The sequence below is a fragment of the Galleria mellonella genome, unplaced genomic scaffold (genome assembly GCF_026898425.1).
Source record: "Galleria mellonella isolate WM207_F2 unplaced genomic scaffold, CSIRO_AGI_GalMel_v1 utg65, whole genome shotgun sequence".
Classification (NCBI taxonomy): domain Eukaryota; kingdom Metazoa; phylum Arthropoda; class Insecta; order Lepidoptera; family Pyralidae; genus Galleria; species Galleria mellonella.
This window is the reverse complement of record NW_026442138.1, coordinates 1,003,228-1,021,187: the sequence shown is the minus strand read 5'-3', so window position 1 is coordinate 1,021,187 and position 17,960 is coordinate 1,003,228. Positions and strand designations below refer to the sequence as shown.

General features: G+C 37.6%; 1 protein-coding gene across 3 annotated transcripts; it reads right to left on the bottom strand.

Moving 5' to 3' along the window:
* Nucleotides 1-163: 163 nt before the first annotated feature.
* Nucleotides 164-17,800, bottom strand: LOC113516359 (AMP deaminase 2-like). 3 transcript variants are annotated; one of them, XM_052900478.1, is made up of 17 exons: nucleotides 17,373-17,797; nucleotides 16,477-16,597; nucleotides 14,060-14,258; nucleotides 12,998-13,102; nucleotides 11,845-11,934; nucleotides 11,211-11,409; nucleotides 10,021-10,146; nucleotides 9,010-9,208; nucleotides 8,206-8,337; nucleotides 7,615-7,778; nucleotides 6,687-6,810; nucleotides 5,601-5,767; nucleotides 4,735-4,855; nucleotides 3,740-3,913; nucleotides 2,612-2,722; nucleotides 2,035-2,172; nucleotides 164-277 (listed from the first exon to the last, which is right to left on the bottom strand). In XM_052900478.1, exons 1-17 carry the CDS (start codon nucleotides 17,417-17,419, stop codon nucleotides 266-268), a joined length of 2,229 nt encoding a protein of 742 aa, XP_052756438.1. In that variant the 5' UTR covers nucleotides 17,420-17,797; the 3' UTR covers nucleotides 164-265. The 3 variants fall into 3 exon arrangements, with proteins under 3 accessions (XP_052756438.1, XP_052756440.1, XP_052756439.1); XM_052900480.1 differs by lacking the exon at nucleotides 8,206-8,337 and having other exon boundaries at nucleotides 17,373-17,800; XM_052900479.1 differs by lacking the exon at nucleotides 2,612-2,722.
* Nucleotides 17,801-17,960: the final 160 nt, after the last annotated feature.

Here is a 17,960-nt window from a genome sequence, read left to right as displayed (position 1 = left end):
ACTCTCGCCAGGACAAAAAATGCACATTTTTGCAAAAATGTATTTTGTTAAATGGATTTTTTTCCCCTGATTGCGCTTTATATCTTAGCATTTACCATAGCTGTCTAAATATAAATAAAATGTACTCGCGTTATTGTGGAACGTTATTTATTTGTTATTATGTATTAACATAGCGTTAAATATAATTGTACGCAATAAATTATATTACATTAAATGTGGCTTATTATTTTCCTGTTATTGTTTCAATGTGGTGACATTTCTGCTATTACGTAGCGGCCTGAAAAGAAAGATTCTTTTAAATATAAAAATGAATTATTATAATAAACTGTAGTATGATTATGTACTACATCTGTACTAATATTATAAAGGTAAATTTGTAAGTTTGGATGCTCGGGGTAGATGTTTCGATGTTTACCACAGGAAGACTGTACAAAAGTCGTTGGTCTGGCCACCTCTTTCCCATTCGTGTTTTATAGTGAAGCAGTTGTGTTTGCATGACTGTGTTTCGGTTTGAAGGGTGGAATATGGCGGGAATTTACTGGGTACAGAGGAATAACACCTGAGTCCTCAGGAATGGCAACGCATGGGGGGTATCATGGGCGAAACAGTATACTCTGTTATGTCCATGGTACTGCTCATGTCTATAGGCGACGGTTACCACTTTCCATCAGGTGGACTGTCAGCTTGTTTGCCATTCTAAGTTGTATATATATATATATAAAAAAGTAGTATAGCTCACAGTAGTTATTATTCAGCAGAAGTATAGATTTACTGTAGTGTAGTCCCGGCATAAAATGGTTCACCCCTTCCTTTCCCGTGTGTGTCATAATGGACGACTGAGGGAATTCAATGCTCAAGGGATGGGCAGCAGTGTCCCTCTTAAAATATCACCATAGTCTAACAGCTGTTGGCAACCCTGTTAACTGTGGCAACTATTGGTAATGCAAATGGACGAGGCCTATGTACAGCAGTGGACAGTTAAACGGCTGATAGAAAAAAAATTATGTTACCTCTTTTATGTATTTTTTTTCAGTACAGGTATTGTTTTATATCTTTTTTTTTTCTATCTATGTCTGTTGGTATTCGTGTAATGTAAGTAATGCAAATAAATTTATTTATTTATTTACACTTTATTGCACCAAGTAAAAAGAGAGATAACAAATACAGTAAATATTAATGAGAAGTGATACAAAAGGCGGCCTTATCGCTGAGCAATCTCTTCCAGACAACCTTTGGGTAGAGGACATTGAGAAAAAGACAAAGAGTAGGTGGCGCACTGTTACATAAATATTATCATATACAAACATATATACATACATACATACACATACATATATAATATATACACAATTAAATATATACATAACATACACATACTTAATAGCACACATACAACAGAAAAAAAAATGACGAAGGAAAACACAGGAAAATACTGCAAATAAATTATTTATCTATCTCTCTATGATCATTATTTTCCGTTTATTTGGGTAAATTAACAGTGACAAAATAAATAATAATACATAATATTAAACAAAGAAAACATTGAGTAAATTTACCACCGTTTACCACAGTTTCAAAAATCAAAATTTCATGATCACAATTCATAAATGAAGTACAACATCGATTGCAACATTAATATTTATTGTATTTGTTATTTTTCTTTTTACTTGATGCAGTAAAGTGTAAATAAATAAATAAATGACATCTGATATATTTTTCCCCTGACATAACCCTTTCAGACCCAAAATTTTTTTTCTTTCAGATTAAATATATTTTCGTGTTTTGGCGCCAAGCCGTCTTGCCGGCACGCACGAGACTACTGCACCACCTAACCGCTAAAATGATTTCTTATTGGCTGGTTTAGAATCTCACTATCGTGTTATTTCAGCTTCGTGCGTAAATTTGAATTGCGCGCGGTTTTAGAATTTTTTAAAGTTACAACTCACGCCCGTATCGTTCAGGTCTGAAAGGGATATAATATTATAACTACATCATGGTGTACCAGGGCTTTGGCATCAACCCATGTCAACTGACCTTGAAGATGTTGTCAAGTTCGCCTAGTAGGGTCTCGTGTCGGTACGAGACGCGCACGTCGGGCACGTTGGTGCGCGTGATGTCGTTGCCCTCGGGGCCGGCTCGCGTGTACTCCGAGCCCAGCCAGTACTGCTTCATCTGCGTTATAATAAATGCTATACAACCACACCGATTGGTACAAAGAAGTATTCCTACATGCATATAATCAGGATTCATGGTCGACACTGAAAAATAATTAAAGAGATTTTACAAAAACCCTAAACGAGCTTCTTGAGCTTCAACGTGAGAAAGCTATAAAGCTAAATAAGATTTAACAATTCACCTGGGTTATTCTGGGCTATAAAATATCGAGATAACAGGTCAAATTTAATTTCTTATAAATCATAAATTGTACAACGCGAAACTCTTAACGTTAATAATTTAAAAGCCGCCTGGCTGGCCGGCCAAGGTGGTTATATCCACTGCACCACAGACAATTTAAAAAAAACAAGATTTTTCTATCAATCTGTATAAAGAATTAAACAAAAAAATGTCAAGGTCAGAGAAGTTATTTCTATAAATCGCTCCTGTAACAAACTTCGTGCGGGAAGCCGGACATGAGGAGCGAGTTGCGCGCCAGCTCGCACATATCGCACGAGCTCAGCTTCCACGCCTGCGCAGCAATGCTGTACTCCTCCATCAGCGGCTCCTGCGCATGGACAATACCTAAAGTTGTCCGTGATAGAAGTAATAGAATGGATGAGTTTCCTGACGTCTCAATTTCATTTATCGTTTATTTGCATGCATGTGTATAAGCTAATAAAATAATATAAGTAAATATGTTGTTTCTTAAAAGAAGACATTATTTCATTTTGCCTTTCTTGTCTTTTCGCATGAAAAATCTAGACTTATGTTAATAGGCTGTTCATAGCGAACTCATCTTCATTTTCGACCTTATCATAACTTTCCATCAGGTCGGAATCAGGTCAATCGCAGGACCCGTCAATACCTACAACTAACTAATGCAGGTGAATGGAAAGGAACTTTTAGTGATGGGGTGTACTAGCCCCAATGCTAGCATTAGGTACACTCTGTCAGGGGGAAAGAGATTGTTAGTAATGGTATTTAAGCACCCGCTTGCAGGTCGACCAGATAGGGTATCCATCTAGTTGACCTGCACAATAGACACCCTTTCTAGTCGACTTGCATGCGGGATCCCCTGTAGAAACTATCGTGGTTAATTCTTGTCGAATTCGTCACGATGAACTAACCAACCTGCTTTCATTCTCATATATCATTCCTCACCGGTGCCTCGCCAGCATATACCAACAACAGTAGCTAGGTTTTTTTTGATGGGTGAAAATGGTATAATAACCCCGCCTGTGCTAACGGAATACGCTGGCGGAGCACCAGTGAAGGGTGATAGATGAGAATGAAAACAGGCCAGTTAGCCCATCATGATGAATTCATCAGGAATTAACCGTGATAGTTTCCAGGGAGAACCGCGAGGAGGTCGATCTGGTTGGGTACGTTACTAGCAATAGGATTCTCAATCTCCATTACAAACAATCCCTTTCCCCCCACACAAGCTGTAACCTAGCTTTCATTCTCACATGTTAAAAAAAAAAGAAAAAAAATAATCGTAGGACCTGTCTCCACTGTACAACAAACCACTATAAGTACCCGAAGAAAATAAAAAAAAAAGAGAGAAACAATTAACCAATACCTTTGTGTAATGAAATTGCAACGGATCATCGGTGCTCAGCGTGACGCGGAGTCCCCTCGCGAAGTAGTCGGGCAGCGGGTTGCGGTGGTAACGGAGAAACAACGAGTTGTTGCTCAGCGGAGACATGGCGATGAAGATTTGTGACAGATAGTACATGTATTGGAGTACTGGGACCTGCGGTAGTTCAAGAAAAGTAGACAATGCAAATTAGGAACTAAAATAATAAAAAAACAACAACCTTGCTCCCTTAGTAAAGTAAACAAGATAATAGGATAAGGTTTCCGACACCATTCAATTTGTTTATTTTTTTATATCACGTAGGTGGCCAACAAGTGTACAGCCCGTGGGATGGTAAACGGTCACTGTAGTCTATGGACGCCTGCAACACTAGCGGTGTCACGTGCGTGTAAGGCCTTCAACCCTATTGAAAGTATTTTCATAACTGAAATATAAGACTAAAGTTTAAATTAACAGACAAAAAGTTTGGTTACTTTCAGGGTTCGAACTCATGATCTATACGATTTACGATACATTTTTTAATGAAAGATAATGGAATAGAAACTTTGCTTGTGTTATCGATATACGCTGGTGGGATACCAGTGACAAAAAAAAAATGAGGATGAAATCAGATCAGAATAAAAAATCTCTATGAATTAATCACATTGGTTTCCAGGAGAGACAGCGAAATAATCGATTCGACAGGGTATATGATAAATAATGGGACCGCTAGTCCCTGTTTTCAATTCCTGTTTAAAAAGTGTAATCATGATGGCCGTTAGTGATATATTATTGATGTTTATTTCTTAGGAGGCAGGCCTGATGATCTAAGACACAGGCACCTCGCTACCTTAGACGCCAATCTCCCACAACTATATTTGGTTTTATGTTATTGTTGCTAATTAAAGTGTAATATGGTTGTAGTGGAAAAAATAAAAATTATTATTATTATTATTAAAAAAAATCCTATCATTTAGTGATTTAAATCATTGATTTACCTTTCGTAGCATGAGACCATGTGAAATATTCTCGGCAAGCAGAAATGCAGCGCTAAGATGCGTAGCTGGCCCTGCTTCGCCGCAGTGGGGCCGGAGCACAAAAGTGTTCAGCCCTTGCTCTCTGAAGAAATGGATTCTTATTATATTACCAATCTGCCACACTTGTTCTGAGAATAATTCTAGATTAGAGGTTATTGAGATATAGATGATGCTTCTAGATTATTTAAGTCATAATTAAGCTTAACCTTAGGCCTTCGAATGCAGGAAGATGTAATAAACGTAATCCATAGAAATTAAAAGTATAAATTACCAAAAATGTCCATTCCATTATTGACCCATGATGTCCTACTGCTGGGTAAAGGTTGCCCCAATCTCACCTCCATCTAATCTCTTCTAATTGCATCTAGGTCGTCACGCCATCGCTTCCTGGGTCAGCCTCGGAGATGCTAACCATCAGTAAGCGGGGGAAGGGATTGTTAGCAATGGAGTTTGTTAGCAATGGTGCTAGCAATATGCCCTATTAAATCGACCTTCACATGGTTCCCCTAAAAACCATTGTGAACAATTCTTGTTAAACTCATCACGATGGGCTAACTGACCTTTTTCATCCTCACCTATCATCCTTCACTGGTGCTCCCTTGGTGTATACCAATAGCGCGGGTGGGATTACCATTCCATTATCACCCATTAAAAAAAACCATCAGTAGACACCCACTGGGGTAATATCTTTTTTTTTATACAACTTAGCATGGCAAACAAGCTGACGGCCCACCTGATGGAAAGTGGTAACCGTCGCCTATAGATATCTTTATTCACATGCTGACATATGAATGAACATCTGATGGTAAAACAAACTTGAAACTTACTTTCGTAGTTGGTTAAGCATCACCAAATTGGCATACATATAGTAGAGGTAATATGCGTATGGAGGGTTCTCCTCGTCATCCCACAATTCCGGGGTCTTCGTGTGCTCGTGCAGATTAGGATTCTCTGGCTTGCTCTCGTCGTCTACGCTGTCGAAGCCTATCACATGCTGGAAATAATACGTACGTATTGAGAAGTTAGTGGATCAGATGATTATAGTTCTTGTATGACATTATTATTAAATTTATAAATCGACTTCCCATAGTAATTGGTTTTGGTTTTTCCTTCTTTTGCAGTAATGTGTTTTGTACTTTTAAACACTTCTATAATATCCTGGGAATGTAAGTCAGTACTAATAGTATTCGTACTACGTTATTACAAAGAGATTCATTATCATTTCCGCCAGTACCCGTCCACTGCTGGACTTAGAATAATAGACTGTCATAAGGTACGGTATTGAGCCACCTACATCCACTGACTCTCTGTAATGCATTTGAGGTCACGTCACTCCATCTAGTAAGTGGGTTTTTTTTTTTTTAATGTATGATAATGGAATGGTAACTCCGCCCCCGCCACCGGCGAGGCACCAGTGGAAGATAATAGGTGAGAATGCATGCAGGTCAGTTGGCCCACCATGATGAATTCGACAAAAATTAACCATGATGGTTTCCAGGGGAGACCTCATTACTAACAATCCCTTTCCCCCCAAACTAGTAAGTGGGATATCCTACACTACGTTTGCCCGTATGGAGTCGCCACTCTAAACCTTTCTTCCTCATCGATTGTCGGTTCTGCGAGCTATGTGACCAGTCCATTACCACTTCAGCTTGCTTATCCTTCGGGCTATATCGGTTACTTTGGCTCTTTTGCGGATATCCTCGTTTCGGATTCTATCACGCAAAGAAACTCCGTGCATAACCCTTTCCATAGCCCGCTGAGTAATTTGTAGCTTTTACATACGGGCAATCGTGCAAGACCATGTTTCGATTCCAGAAGCCATCACTGGCAACTGGTTAAAGCCCTTCGTCTTCAAACTTTGAGGTGCAAAGAGATTAAACTTATGTAAATATTGAAGTGAATTAGGATACCGTGAGGAACTTATGTAGTTCAGGATTGGAGCTGGGGTCGACGGACACTTGGAACAGCGGGTCGAATAGGTTGTCGAGGAATTCCTGAAAGTTGCGCAGCAACTTGTTGATGCGGTAAATGTCGCTGGAAATAGATATCAGTCCTCAGCTTTACAGTATTACTGATGATAATCTTGCATGGCATAGACTGCAGAACTTATAACTAGATGTATCTAATGAAAGTACTTTTGACAATTTTTATAATACAAAAGCATAAAGATAGTACCTGCGGTCCTTTTATTACATACTAAAGGGACAAATTAGCTACCTACATAGTATATATACATAAGGGGGAAAGGGATTGTTAGTAATGGGGACTGAGAATCCCATTGCTAGCAATATACCCAACCAGGTCGATCTCCTCGCGGTTCTCCCTGGAAACTATCATAGTTAATTCATGATGAATTCATCATGATGGGCTAACTGGCCTGTTTTCATTCTCATCTATCACCCTTCACTGGTGCTCTGCCAGCGTATCCCGTTAGCGCAGGCGGGGTTACCATACCATTTTCACCCATCAAAAAAAAAGTATATGTACATAGTATATAGTATTCGCCTAGTATTGCAGGCGTTCATAGGCTACGATTATCGCTTACCATCAGGTAGGCCATATGCTTGTTTGCTTAATGGTAAAAAAAAGTACAGTAAAGGTTTTTTTTTATTTATATACTTCTTTTTTTTATTTTGTTTCCTTTTAACGCTTTATCTTCTAGTCAATAAAGAAAAAAAAAAGCAATAAGGTTCTAGTTGTCTTGATTGTAGTTTTGTCTAACGCATGATTATGCGTGTCAACAGAAATAGTAATTTAATGTAACATAACATACCCTGGAACGAACAAACATTTTACTCATGAAGTTTCAAAAATCGTTACATGAATCACTCCACTCACTATAGCCTGGGCACTTGGACCAGCCAGCGCACATGTGGCGAGTGCACGTCGTTGCGAAGCGCCCACGTGGCCAGCTTACTCCACTCGTTCTTGTTCTTGCAGTAGATCGAGATGCGCGGCTCTGCGTATGTATATTTGTTCTCTTGAAGGTCTACCATCACCTCCTATTTAGGTAATATTTATTATTATTAGTATCTTTAACACTCCTTTTTTATATAATAACACAAAGGCAAACGAGCTGTTCGTCTGATGATGACTACCTTCACCCATGAGCACCCACTACACCAGAGGTATTGTAGATGTACTGCCGGCCTTTTAAAAAGGAATATGCACTTGTAACAAGGATAAATACTACAAGTGTAATCACACTTCCCGCTCAGGCTTATTGCTTCGACCAATATTTGAAGGTTCGACGAGGCCATGAAGGTATTGGTATTTTTAGATAGTAAATTTCACGATACAAAAGCGGCGCGACGTTTGGTCTAATTAAAATTATACGCAGTTTAAAAAATTCCATGTCTAAGCAACTATAATTTGACGATTAATTCTCCACTATTCCTAATAAAGCAAATGAAATGCTACGAACATAACCTTGATAATCCTAGCGAAGTAGGTTCCGTTCATGTGGTTGTCGGTCTTTAGAAACACCTCTCTCAGTCTGCTCTCGCCCACCGGGTTGTACTTGGCGTTGAACCGATCGAAACGGTGAAATGTGTTACGGTCCTGATGTAAAGACACATATCGGGAATGCTTTATCTACTAGGTATAGCTGGGTGGTTTTTTTTTTTTTTTTATTGAATAAAAATGGAATGGTAACCCTACCTGCGCTAACGGGATACGCTGGCGGAGCACCAGTGAAGGGTGATAGGTGAGAATGAAAACAGGCCAGTTAGCCCATCATGATGAATTCATTAGGAATTAATCATGATAGTTTCCAGGGGGAACCGCGAGGAGATCGACCTTGTTGGGTATATTGCTAGCAATGGGATTCTTAGTCACCATTACTAATCCCTTTCCCCCCATAGCTGGGTGGTTATCAACAATTACAGTTTCTATCTAATTCTAGTAAACTTTTTGGTTTGAGTCTACGGAAAAATTCTTCCATATTTCGGGGACATTAACTGTTTCAGAGAAGTCCCAAGGGACTGGGTGTGAAAACACCGTTAAAAAAGTTCACCGAAATTGAATCGCACTTGTTGAAAATCACCCAGTTAGGAATCAAGTAAATTTAGAACATGAAATAGTTCTACCCATTCTGCCATTATACAAAGACATGAACTTGAATCATACACCATACAAACAACAACTCACAGGACAGTACAACCATCTCAAATGTATTCAAGGAAGCGAGTGTTATTTTATAATTGAGTTCTATTAAGCAGCACTAATAATCACCGCATGAACATCCAGTATGTCAACATTGAGGTCGTATGCGTCCAGCTGCATATCTTCGAACACAGACTTCAGCGTCTTGGGCACACCGGCTTGTACCGTCACCACCTCGTGCGCGTTCTGCCGCAGGGTCCTCTTGATGAAGCGCAGCAAATGTTTCTGATTCATGCAAGACGCCGCGTGTATATGGGTGTCCACCTTCCTACGGTAAAATTATAGTAACTTTTGTCTGTGATACAGATTTCTAAAGCCACCACTATACCTCCGCCAAGTAAAAACGCAGCTATATTATAATATATAGCTGTTCTCTAAACCATAGTTTTACAGATAAACATAACCAGAGTAAGACTATATACATGTACTTAATATTGTCGCCAAGAAACTTGCCCATTTGTTTATTATGTTTACAAAAGTAACTGTTCAAAGTCGTCTGCAAGGGTATTTATGTCTTGCTTTCCTATTTCTCCCGCCAAAGAAATTGCTTGCACTTTAAAAGGTGAGATAAAGCAGTGAAAATGTAATTCTGTAACTTTTGATCATTTTATTTAATTTTATTTATAAAAGACACACCAACAATATGTTCACAACAATTAAGCAGACAATGTACAATGTTATAGGTAAGTAAAAGTGAAAAACTACTATTCAAAAATGATTAAATCTAAGTTTACTTGAACAAAAACATCTCACTCCTCACTACCAAGCTTAAGACCATATGAACACATCAATTAAAGCTGTATACAGCTCTCACAGATAAGCGTCAATGTACACTAAGTAACAATTATACAATTAGAGAAGACCCAATTACCAATCTATATTATTAATAAGTCTAGTAAACTGCACTATATACGATGATAACATTCTGTTGAGGGGAGAATTATATGTCAAGTTTAGTGCCTTAAGATTTTAAATCAAGAAGTCCTATCGCACGTGAGAAATATCTCCAATATTATAATATTGCTGTGATGGTGGCAAATAAAGATGATAACAGCTCCATACTTCTGTGATTCAATTTACCTGACGTTATAAAAATCCCTGTGAGGCACAGCCTTTTGCAGTGCCAGCTCGTGAAGCTCGTTGAGCAGCACGTGCATTTTGAACTTGGAGGAGAGATAGCTCAACCGACGGTAGCAAAATGACTTCCTGCGAATTAAGGTTAAATATTAAGTCTGTGGACAGTAAGAGTAATGGATCATTCATGTCCGGCCCCAAAATCCTGTCTTATGATAAACTCCCTGTATAGTAACGGAGTAAAAACGGTTTCTCCATCTTTTTCGTCTCCAAGAATGTCGTAAGAAGCTACTAATAAAACAATGCACCATTTGGTGGATAAAAAGAAGGGTGAAAGACAAACCTGGTTCACGTTGTCCCCGCGTATGTCTTTTATACGCGTTCTTGTTCTGTCTTCAAATTATTATTCAATACTTTTGTTGATTCGCTTAAGGTGTCGCATAGTATTATATTTTCTGTGGTGTCACTACGTTGAACGGAAATCACGGCTGATTGAATAATACGCAACTGGTGGAGTTTTATTTGTGATCTTAGCGGAACTTGATCAGCTCGACGTACAGTTGGGTTCCAGACTCATTTTGTCCATCTACCCCCAATATGATCCCAGATTTGATAGGAATATGGATAGGTAAGGAGGGTAGAAGGATATTGCGCGGAAATGTTTAATATATATACAAATGATGAGATTAAATTAACCACCATTCAACAATGTAAGAGAGGGAAAACTCAAAATAACACCCTATTGTATCGTGCTTAACTGGAACAGTATAGTATTTACAGTATAGTAATTACCACAACTGTGACCAGCCAGTTAATATGAGGATAAAAAAGTTCACGATGTATCTGAAATCTAACCCTTTAATAGTTAAATTCCTATCGCCATAGTTTGACACTGTAACAGTAACATCACTTCAAAAATGTCTTTCTTTGTGCACCCAGTGACTGTAAGTTGCTTCATTGGGCTCCATTCTAAATTAATATATTATTATTTTTTAATTTGCATAAATTAGAATTCCCAAAGAGGGTGACGTCAGGTAGGCGGCCGGTCGTAAAACTATAAGTTAAATCCTTTTGTAATATGGATAAAACCATATTACGCCGACACCAAATAATAATTACGATAAGGGTAGGAAGATGATGATGATAAATTAGAAATTGAGAAATGATACATCAGAATCATCATTACTAATACTTACAAAGGTCCATCCGCCATCATGTCGCTGAGTCGGTTCATATCCTCAACATATTGCTTGAACGAAATGAACCTATATCGGAGGGGCCTGTGCGCGTCTGCATCCGCCTCACTCCTGTACACGCGGACGACACCGTGCCGCCAGCGACACGTATACTGCCGATCAGGAGGCATTGGACATGCCCATGGATCCAGGTGGACACCTATACATTCACATAGTTTTTAAAACTTTACAATTCCTGTGAATTTATAGAAGCCGCGAATACTTCAACGCTGTATATATATATATATATATATATATATATATATATATATATATATATATATATATATATATATATATAAATTATGAAGAGAGATTTTTTTGTGTGATGGAAACCAAAATAAGAAAAAGCACTAAACCAAAAGTGATAAACTAAAGGCTCTATAAGCTGAAGTAGTAATAGGTAGTAATAGGGTACTGACTAGATCGAAAAATTAACCGCCGATGGAGAAGAAAGTATGCCAAGCATTAAGTTCATACAGTGTATGGGACTTACAACAAAGACAAAACAGCCTTTTAAATCGAGATTACATTGCTGCCGTTCCCCTTTAAATTCAAATAAAACACACAAACCTTTTCAAAGCATGATACGTACCTGGTAAAAGGAGTTCTTGTCCGTCGTGGCTCTCTATTGATATCTTTTGATTGTCCTCTCGTTTAATGACCGCCATCGTACCAGCTGGCACTGTAATAAATGTTAATATAAAAATATGTTTCTAGGGATAGATTAAGAAAACATATTGTGATGATAAAGAATGAATGAATGAATGAATGAGTATACTTTATTTGCATTATACAATATAGGAACAAGACAATTAATAAATATAACGATACAATTGTATAAGTACAGTAAGGCAGTTACAGATAGGGGAAAAATAAGGGAGCGAGTCGATATCGGATGTTATTGTCATGCGGTGACAAAAATTGAAGATACTCTAAAGAGATGTCAAGTTAGAGGGATATGGACAAGGGTGCAGTTAATGTAGATACATACCCACTTTCAATCCACCTTACCTCATTTTGAAAATTACCATTTTGTTAGACTATATAATAATATATTATACAAATATATATTGTTATTTACTAATATTATAAATAGATAGTCAATTGATTGTTGTTGACGTTGTTATAATTCGATTATTAAATGTTAGTATATTATTTTAATAAATACAATATTTTATAGTACAATGTTAATAAAATATTGTCACGTAAATGCTAATTAGATTATTGGAATGTCAATTGTTTTAATTATGAATTTAAGTATTGTAATTGATTCGATCGTGTATCCGTTACATTATTTGAGTATTGTAATTGATTCGATCGTGTATCCGTTACATTATTTAAGTATTGTAATTGATTCGATCGTGTATCCGTTACATTATTTAAGTATTGTAATTGATTCGATCGTGTATCCGTTACATTATTTAAGTATTGTAATTGATTCGAACATGTATCCGTTACATTATTTTTGTATTTATAATTTTTGGAGAGGGCAGTAATGAATAGACCGGCTATCATTCATTCCTGCTTTAATTTTTGCCGAGGGAACACGTATTAAACACACGTATTCAAGATTAAAAATATCTTTTATTACTGATAATAGCCGGTAAATAATCTTCCAGCTATTAATTTGGTAATTTTAAATCTCAAAATAGGAAAAGACAATAGTCTATGATATTAAACTACTATTTTTGATTACATCAAAAGCTTATATAATAAATGAACTAACAAAACCCCAAATATCTTACGATCCATGTGTGACCGTTGTGGACTGAACATCGTAGTAGGATGAGGGCACACCAGCTGTTCAGACGAACACGTCGTCAGTTGCATGTATCGCTCCGCTGTGTCCGCTACACGCAACATTAATAAAATGATGTTACACAACCAAATTATATACCAAAAGCACAAAATATGACAGAACCAGACGAGAGAATGTTCTCGTTTATTGCAAGTAGATATTTAAGGTTTTGTATGCGAAGCATTGACTGATCTTTAACTTTTTACAAAGATACGATAACATGAACTTAGATTTATACTTTTTTTTTATACAACTTAGAATGGCAAACAAGCTGACGGCCCACTTGATGGAAAGTGGTAACCGTCGCCTATAGACATGAGCAGTAGCATGGACATAACAGAGTATACTGTTTCACCCATGATACTCCCGATGCGTTACCATTCCTGAGGACTCGGGTGTTATTCCTCTGTACCCTGCAAATTCACGCCATATCTCACCCTTCAAACGGAAACACAGCCATGGAAATACAACTACTTTACGATTGAAACACGGATGGAACAGAGGTACCCAAGCAAACGACTTGTGTACAAAGTCTCCCTCTGGTATGTAATGTTGTTATCCTCGTTTTAAAGCGATTAGGAGAAAAGAAATCCGATAACCGTTCACTTTGATCATTCTAATAATTATATTACTTTTTTGACTCGATATAGAAGGACACGTCGAGCAAAAATTAGGGGCAATTTTGAAAGTGTGTGAAAATTTTGAAGTAAGTTGGTACGCTCCAGCCAGCTCATCTGCCATCATCACATTAGCTGGTAACTGTCCACTGCTGAACATAGACCTTCATAATAAGGAATGTTGTGCCAGTAGTTGCCATGCTTGGCAGGCGAATTGGTAACCGCAGTTACCTGCGGCCCATTCCTCGACCTTTAAATTCTCTTAGTCTCCTCTTACGACAAGGACAAAAAAAGAAGGGGTGGTCTATTCTATGCCGGGACCATACGGCAACTATATGTTACTTACTGAAAGAGAATTGTGTCAAGTCTTAATTTTGAAATAAAGCACTAACAGCCAAGCCTCAGGAATGTTTGATCTTGGTCAGTGGATAGATAACTCTGGGGTAGGGTGCGCTCTGGTACGCCATGGCTGATCAAATATTTGTTCGCGACGTTGGAGAACGACTGCGCTGATATTTCCAAGTAGTGGCGCCGTAGATCCAGTGCGTGCACCAGCTGTGAGGCTGAACGAATTAGATCTTCCAATGGCACCTGATTGTTTTAAAGCCCATTACTATCTCTCAAGTAAATTAGGTTTCTAATAGTGCTTGCCAAAATCACTTTAAATTTGTAATAACAAATTTGAGATAAATGCTTCAGTTCAATATAGTATAATATATATTTCGAATTTTCCATATCTCACATATTTTACCAAAGGGTCTTCGAGATTTTGTACAAAATTCGATTTTACAAAATTTATCTAAGCATGTTTGTAACTTAGGGTTAAAGAAGAGAAGACATTTGATACGACACGACGAACTTATAAACATTATAATAGTATATAATATATTTGTACAAAAGTCGATTGCTTGGGTACCTCTGTCTCATTCGTGTTTCTACCGTAAAGCAGTTGTGTTTGCATGTCTGTGTTTCTTCTTTCATTGGTGCACCGCCAGTATATAACGCTACCCGCGTTATACAATTCCATTATCACCCATTTTTTTTTTATACAACTTAGAATGGCAATAAAGCTAACGGCCTACCTGACGGAAAGTGGTAACCGTTGCCTATAGACATGAGCAGTACCAGGGACATAACAGAGTATACTGTTTCGCCCATTATACCCCCATGCGTTGGCATTCCTGAGGACTCAGGTGTTATTCCTCTGTACCCTGTAAATTCACACCATATCCCACCATACATACCGAAACACAGCCATGCAAACACAACTGCTTTACGTAAGTAGGGTTATGGCCAATCTGAAGTAACTTTCGCCTATAGAATAGACACGAACAATGTCATAGAGGTCACATATATACATAGATACTCTTTATTGCTTCCTCCATAAACTTACAATAGTAAACGTACAATAAATACAAATAATTACAAGAAAGGATTACACTGAGAAAACAATTGGCGACCTTATCGCTACGAGCGATCTCTTCCAAGCAATCTTTGGATGGAGAAGAATAATAATTCACTGGAATTCCTGTGGATTTCCCTTTCTTGGTACATAAGTTTATATTAAACATTAGTACACTGGTTAAACAATATTTAATCATTCAGACAGATTCTTATTAAACACTGTTTAGGTTGAAAGTGTTTTAATATTTTGTTGTGGTCTGCGCCTTTTAATTAAAGACCTGCCAGTCTACCATGAAATGAAATTCCGAAATTTCGGACTCAATTTCGTGTTTTTGTTCATACCAAAATCGGACCAATAAATGGAGTTTAACATTTCGTTCGTCATACATCCTATTATAAAAGTCCAAAGAAACAATATTTTAACATTTTTAATATTTCCAAACGGCATGTATTATGTAATGTTAACATCAAATTTCGGTTTCGTTTGGCTCCGAAATTACGAAAAACATTTCATGGTAGGCTCTCTGGGCCCAGTGTTGTTATATGCCTTAGTTTAAGGCCCTATAAGTTTACAGTCCTATTCTAGCTTTTGAACTGTAACGTTACTACTTAAACAGAACTGCTTAGCTTCAGATCACAAGACTTTCTTGATAACAATAATTAATAATTGAAAACAATAAACTAAAATTCTAATGTAGGTAGTATATTCATTTATTTTAACATTTATTATATAAGTAGGTAGGTATTATATTTATTTATAGTATATGTATCTATGTAATATTTTATTATATACTAGCGGCCCGTCCCGGCGTCGCACGGGTGGACATTTTTACATTTTAAAAAGTGGCCATTAAGGCTGCACACGCGACGGAAGCTTAAAAATGGAGTAACATCTCCCGTTTTCCCAACATTTCCCTTCACTACTCTGCTCCTATTGATCGTAGCGTGATGAAAAGTATACTAAAACCTGCCCAGGAGTAAGAAGAATAATTGTACCAAGTTTTGTTAAAATCCGTCGAGTAGTTTTTGTTTCTATAACGAACATACAGACAGACAGACAAACAAAAATTTTACCGATTGCATTTTTGGCATCAGTATCGATCACTAATCACCCCCTGATAGTTATTTTGGAAATATATTTCATGTACAGAATTGACCTCTCTACAGATTTATTATAAGTATATATTTTAATATTTTATTTAACTGTATATTTGTTTATGTGTTCTAAATATTAATAGTTGTAGCACTTCAGCTGCCCGCTAACGACATGCTTTCTCACTGTATTGGGTTGACTGGAAGAGATCTCTGACAGAGATAAATCCACCCTTGCTCACAACATTTATAAATGCTATATTACATGTAATTTACAAGTGCAATATAGAATATAGGTATAATAAACAGTTACCCCTGTAACATGTATGCCAGTGACGGAGACGCGCTGGTAGGGCAGCTCGTTGGGAAGGCCGGAGTCACCCGGCACGCGTACGTACGTTCTTGTCGCGCCTCGCATGTTACGGTATGTCTCGCTACATTGTTAAATTGTACATTAAAAAGTTTTATAAACTTTTTTTTTTACAACTTAGAATGGCAAACAAGCTGACGGCCTACCTGATGGAAAGTGGTAACTGTCGCCTATAGACATGAACACTACCATGGACATAACAGAATATATTGTTACGCCCATGATACCCCCCATGCGTTGCCATTCCTGAGGATTCAGGTATTATTCCTGTGTACCCAGTAAATTCACGCCATATCCCACCCTTCAAACCGAAACACAGCCATGCAAACACAACTGCTTCACGGTAGAAACACGAATGGGACAGAGGTACCCAAGCAATCGACTTTTGTACAAAGCCTCCCTCTGGTAATACCAGTGAACACCAGCCATCTGGCACTAAAATCTAGTGTTATAAGAATTTTCAACAGATATCGAAGGCATAACCGAACACATCCCGGGGGGAAAGGGATTGTTGGCAATGGAGTTTGACAGCCCCATTGCTAGCAATATGCTCTATTAGGTCGACCTCCACGTGGTTCCCCCTGGAAACCATCGTGAACAATTCTTGTTGAATTCGTCACGATGGGCTAACTGACCTGCTTCATCCTCACCTATCATCCTTCACTGGTGCCCCGCGGGTGTATACCGATAGCGCGGGTGGGGTTACTATTCCATTATCATCCATTAAAAAAAAAACCGAACACACCCAATTCAGACAGGTTTATTTATTGGCTCACCAAGAATCAAATCCGAGAAAGAGATAGATAGAGAAGTTTATGTAACAAGGAAGAGGAACATACGTGCGAGCCGTAGTCAATCTCTTGTACTCTTTCTGCGTGTTAAACATATTGGTTTAAAAGTATTATACTTGCAATTAATTTGGGATCACAGAAATTTATCCCATTTTTGTAAATCCACCTGCGAACTTAACGTCTGAGTAAATCCATGGCAGATATGTCAAATATTATGTCAATTTATTTTAAAAACAGAAAACAGTCGTTGAGAAAGCAATCCACACATTTCTTAATATGGCAACTTTATTAGTCTATGTTTGATATATGTAGAGTGATGCTCTCTGGTCGCTGTCTGCTAATTGTAAGAAAAGAAATATGTCGCCTCTAATAAATGGTATAACTTAAATATATTAATAAATATATAAATATGAATAATATGTCTAAATATTACAATAAATACTCTGCTAAATTATTTCAAAATAAAAAGAGTTTTATCTGTTGTATATTTTTACAATTAGATATACATATTCGACTATAGTTATTCGACAAACTTTTACATGAATATACATTGACATACATACATACATATCTGTCACGCGTGTCTCCCATTAGAGTAGGCAGAAACAATGGAACGCCAAATGCTTCGATTCAAAC

Coding starts and splice junctions, on each gene's coding strand:
- LOC113516359 (XM_052900478.1), bottom strand. CDS start 17,419: ATGTTTAACACGCAGAAAGAGTACAAGAGATTGACTACGGCTCGCAC. Junction 13,103..14,059: donor AACATTCCTGAGGCTTGGCT/GTTAGTGCTTTA, acceptor TGTTGCGTGTAG/CGGACACAGCGGAGCGATAC. Junction 8,338..9,009: donor ACATACTGGATGTTCATGCG/GTGATTATTAGT, acceptor TCTTTACATCAG/GACCGTAACACATTTCACCG.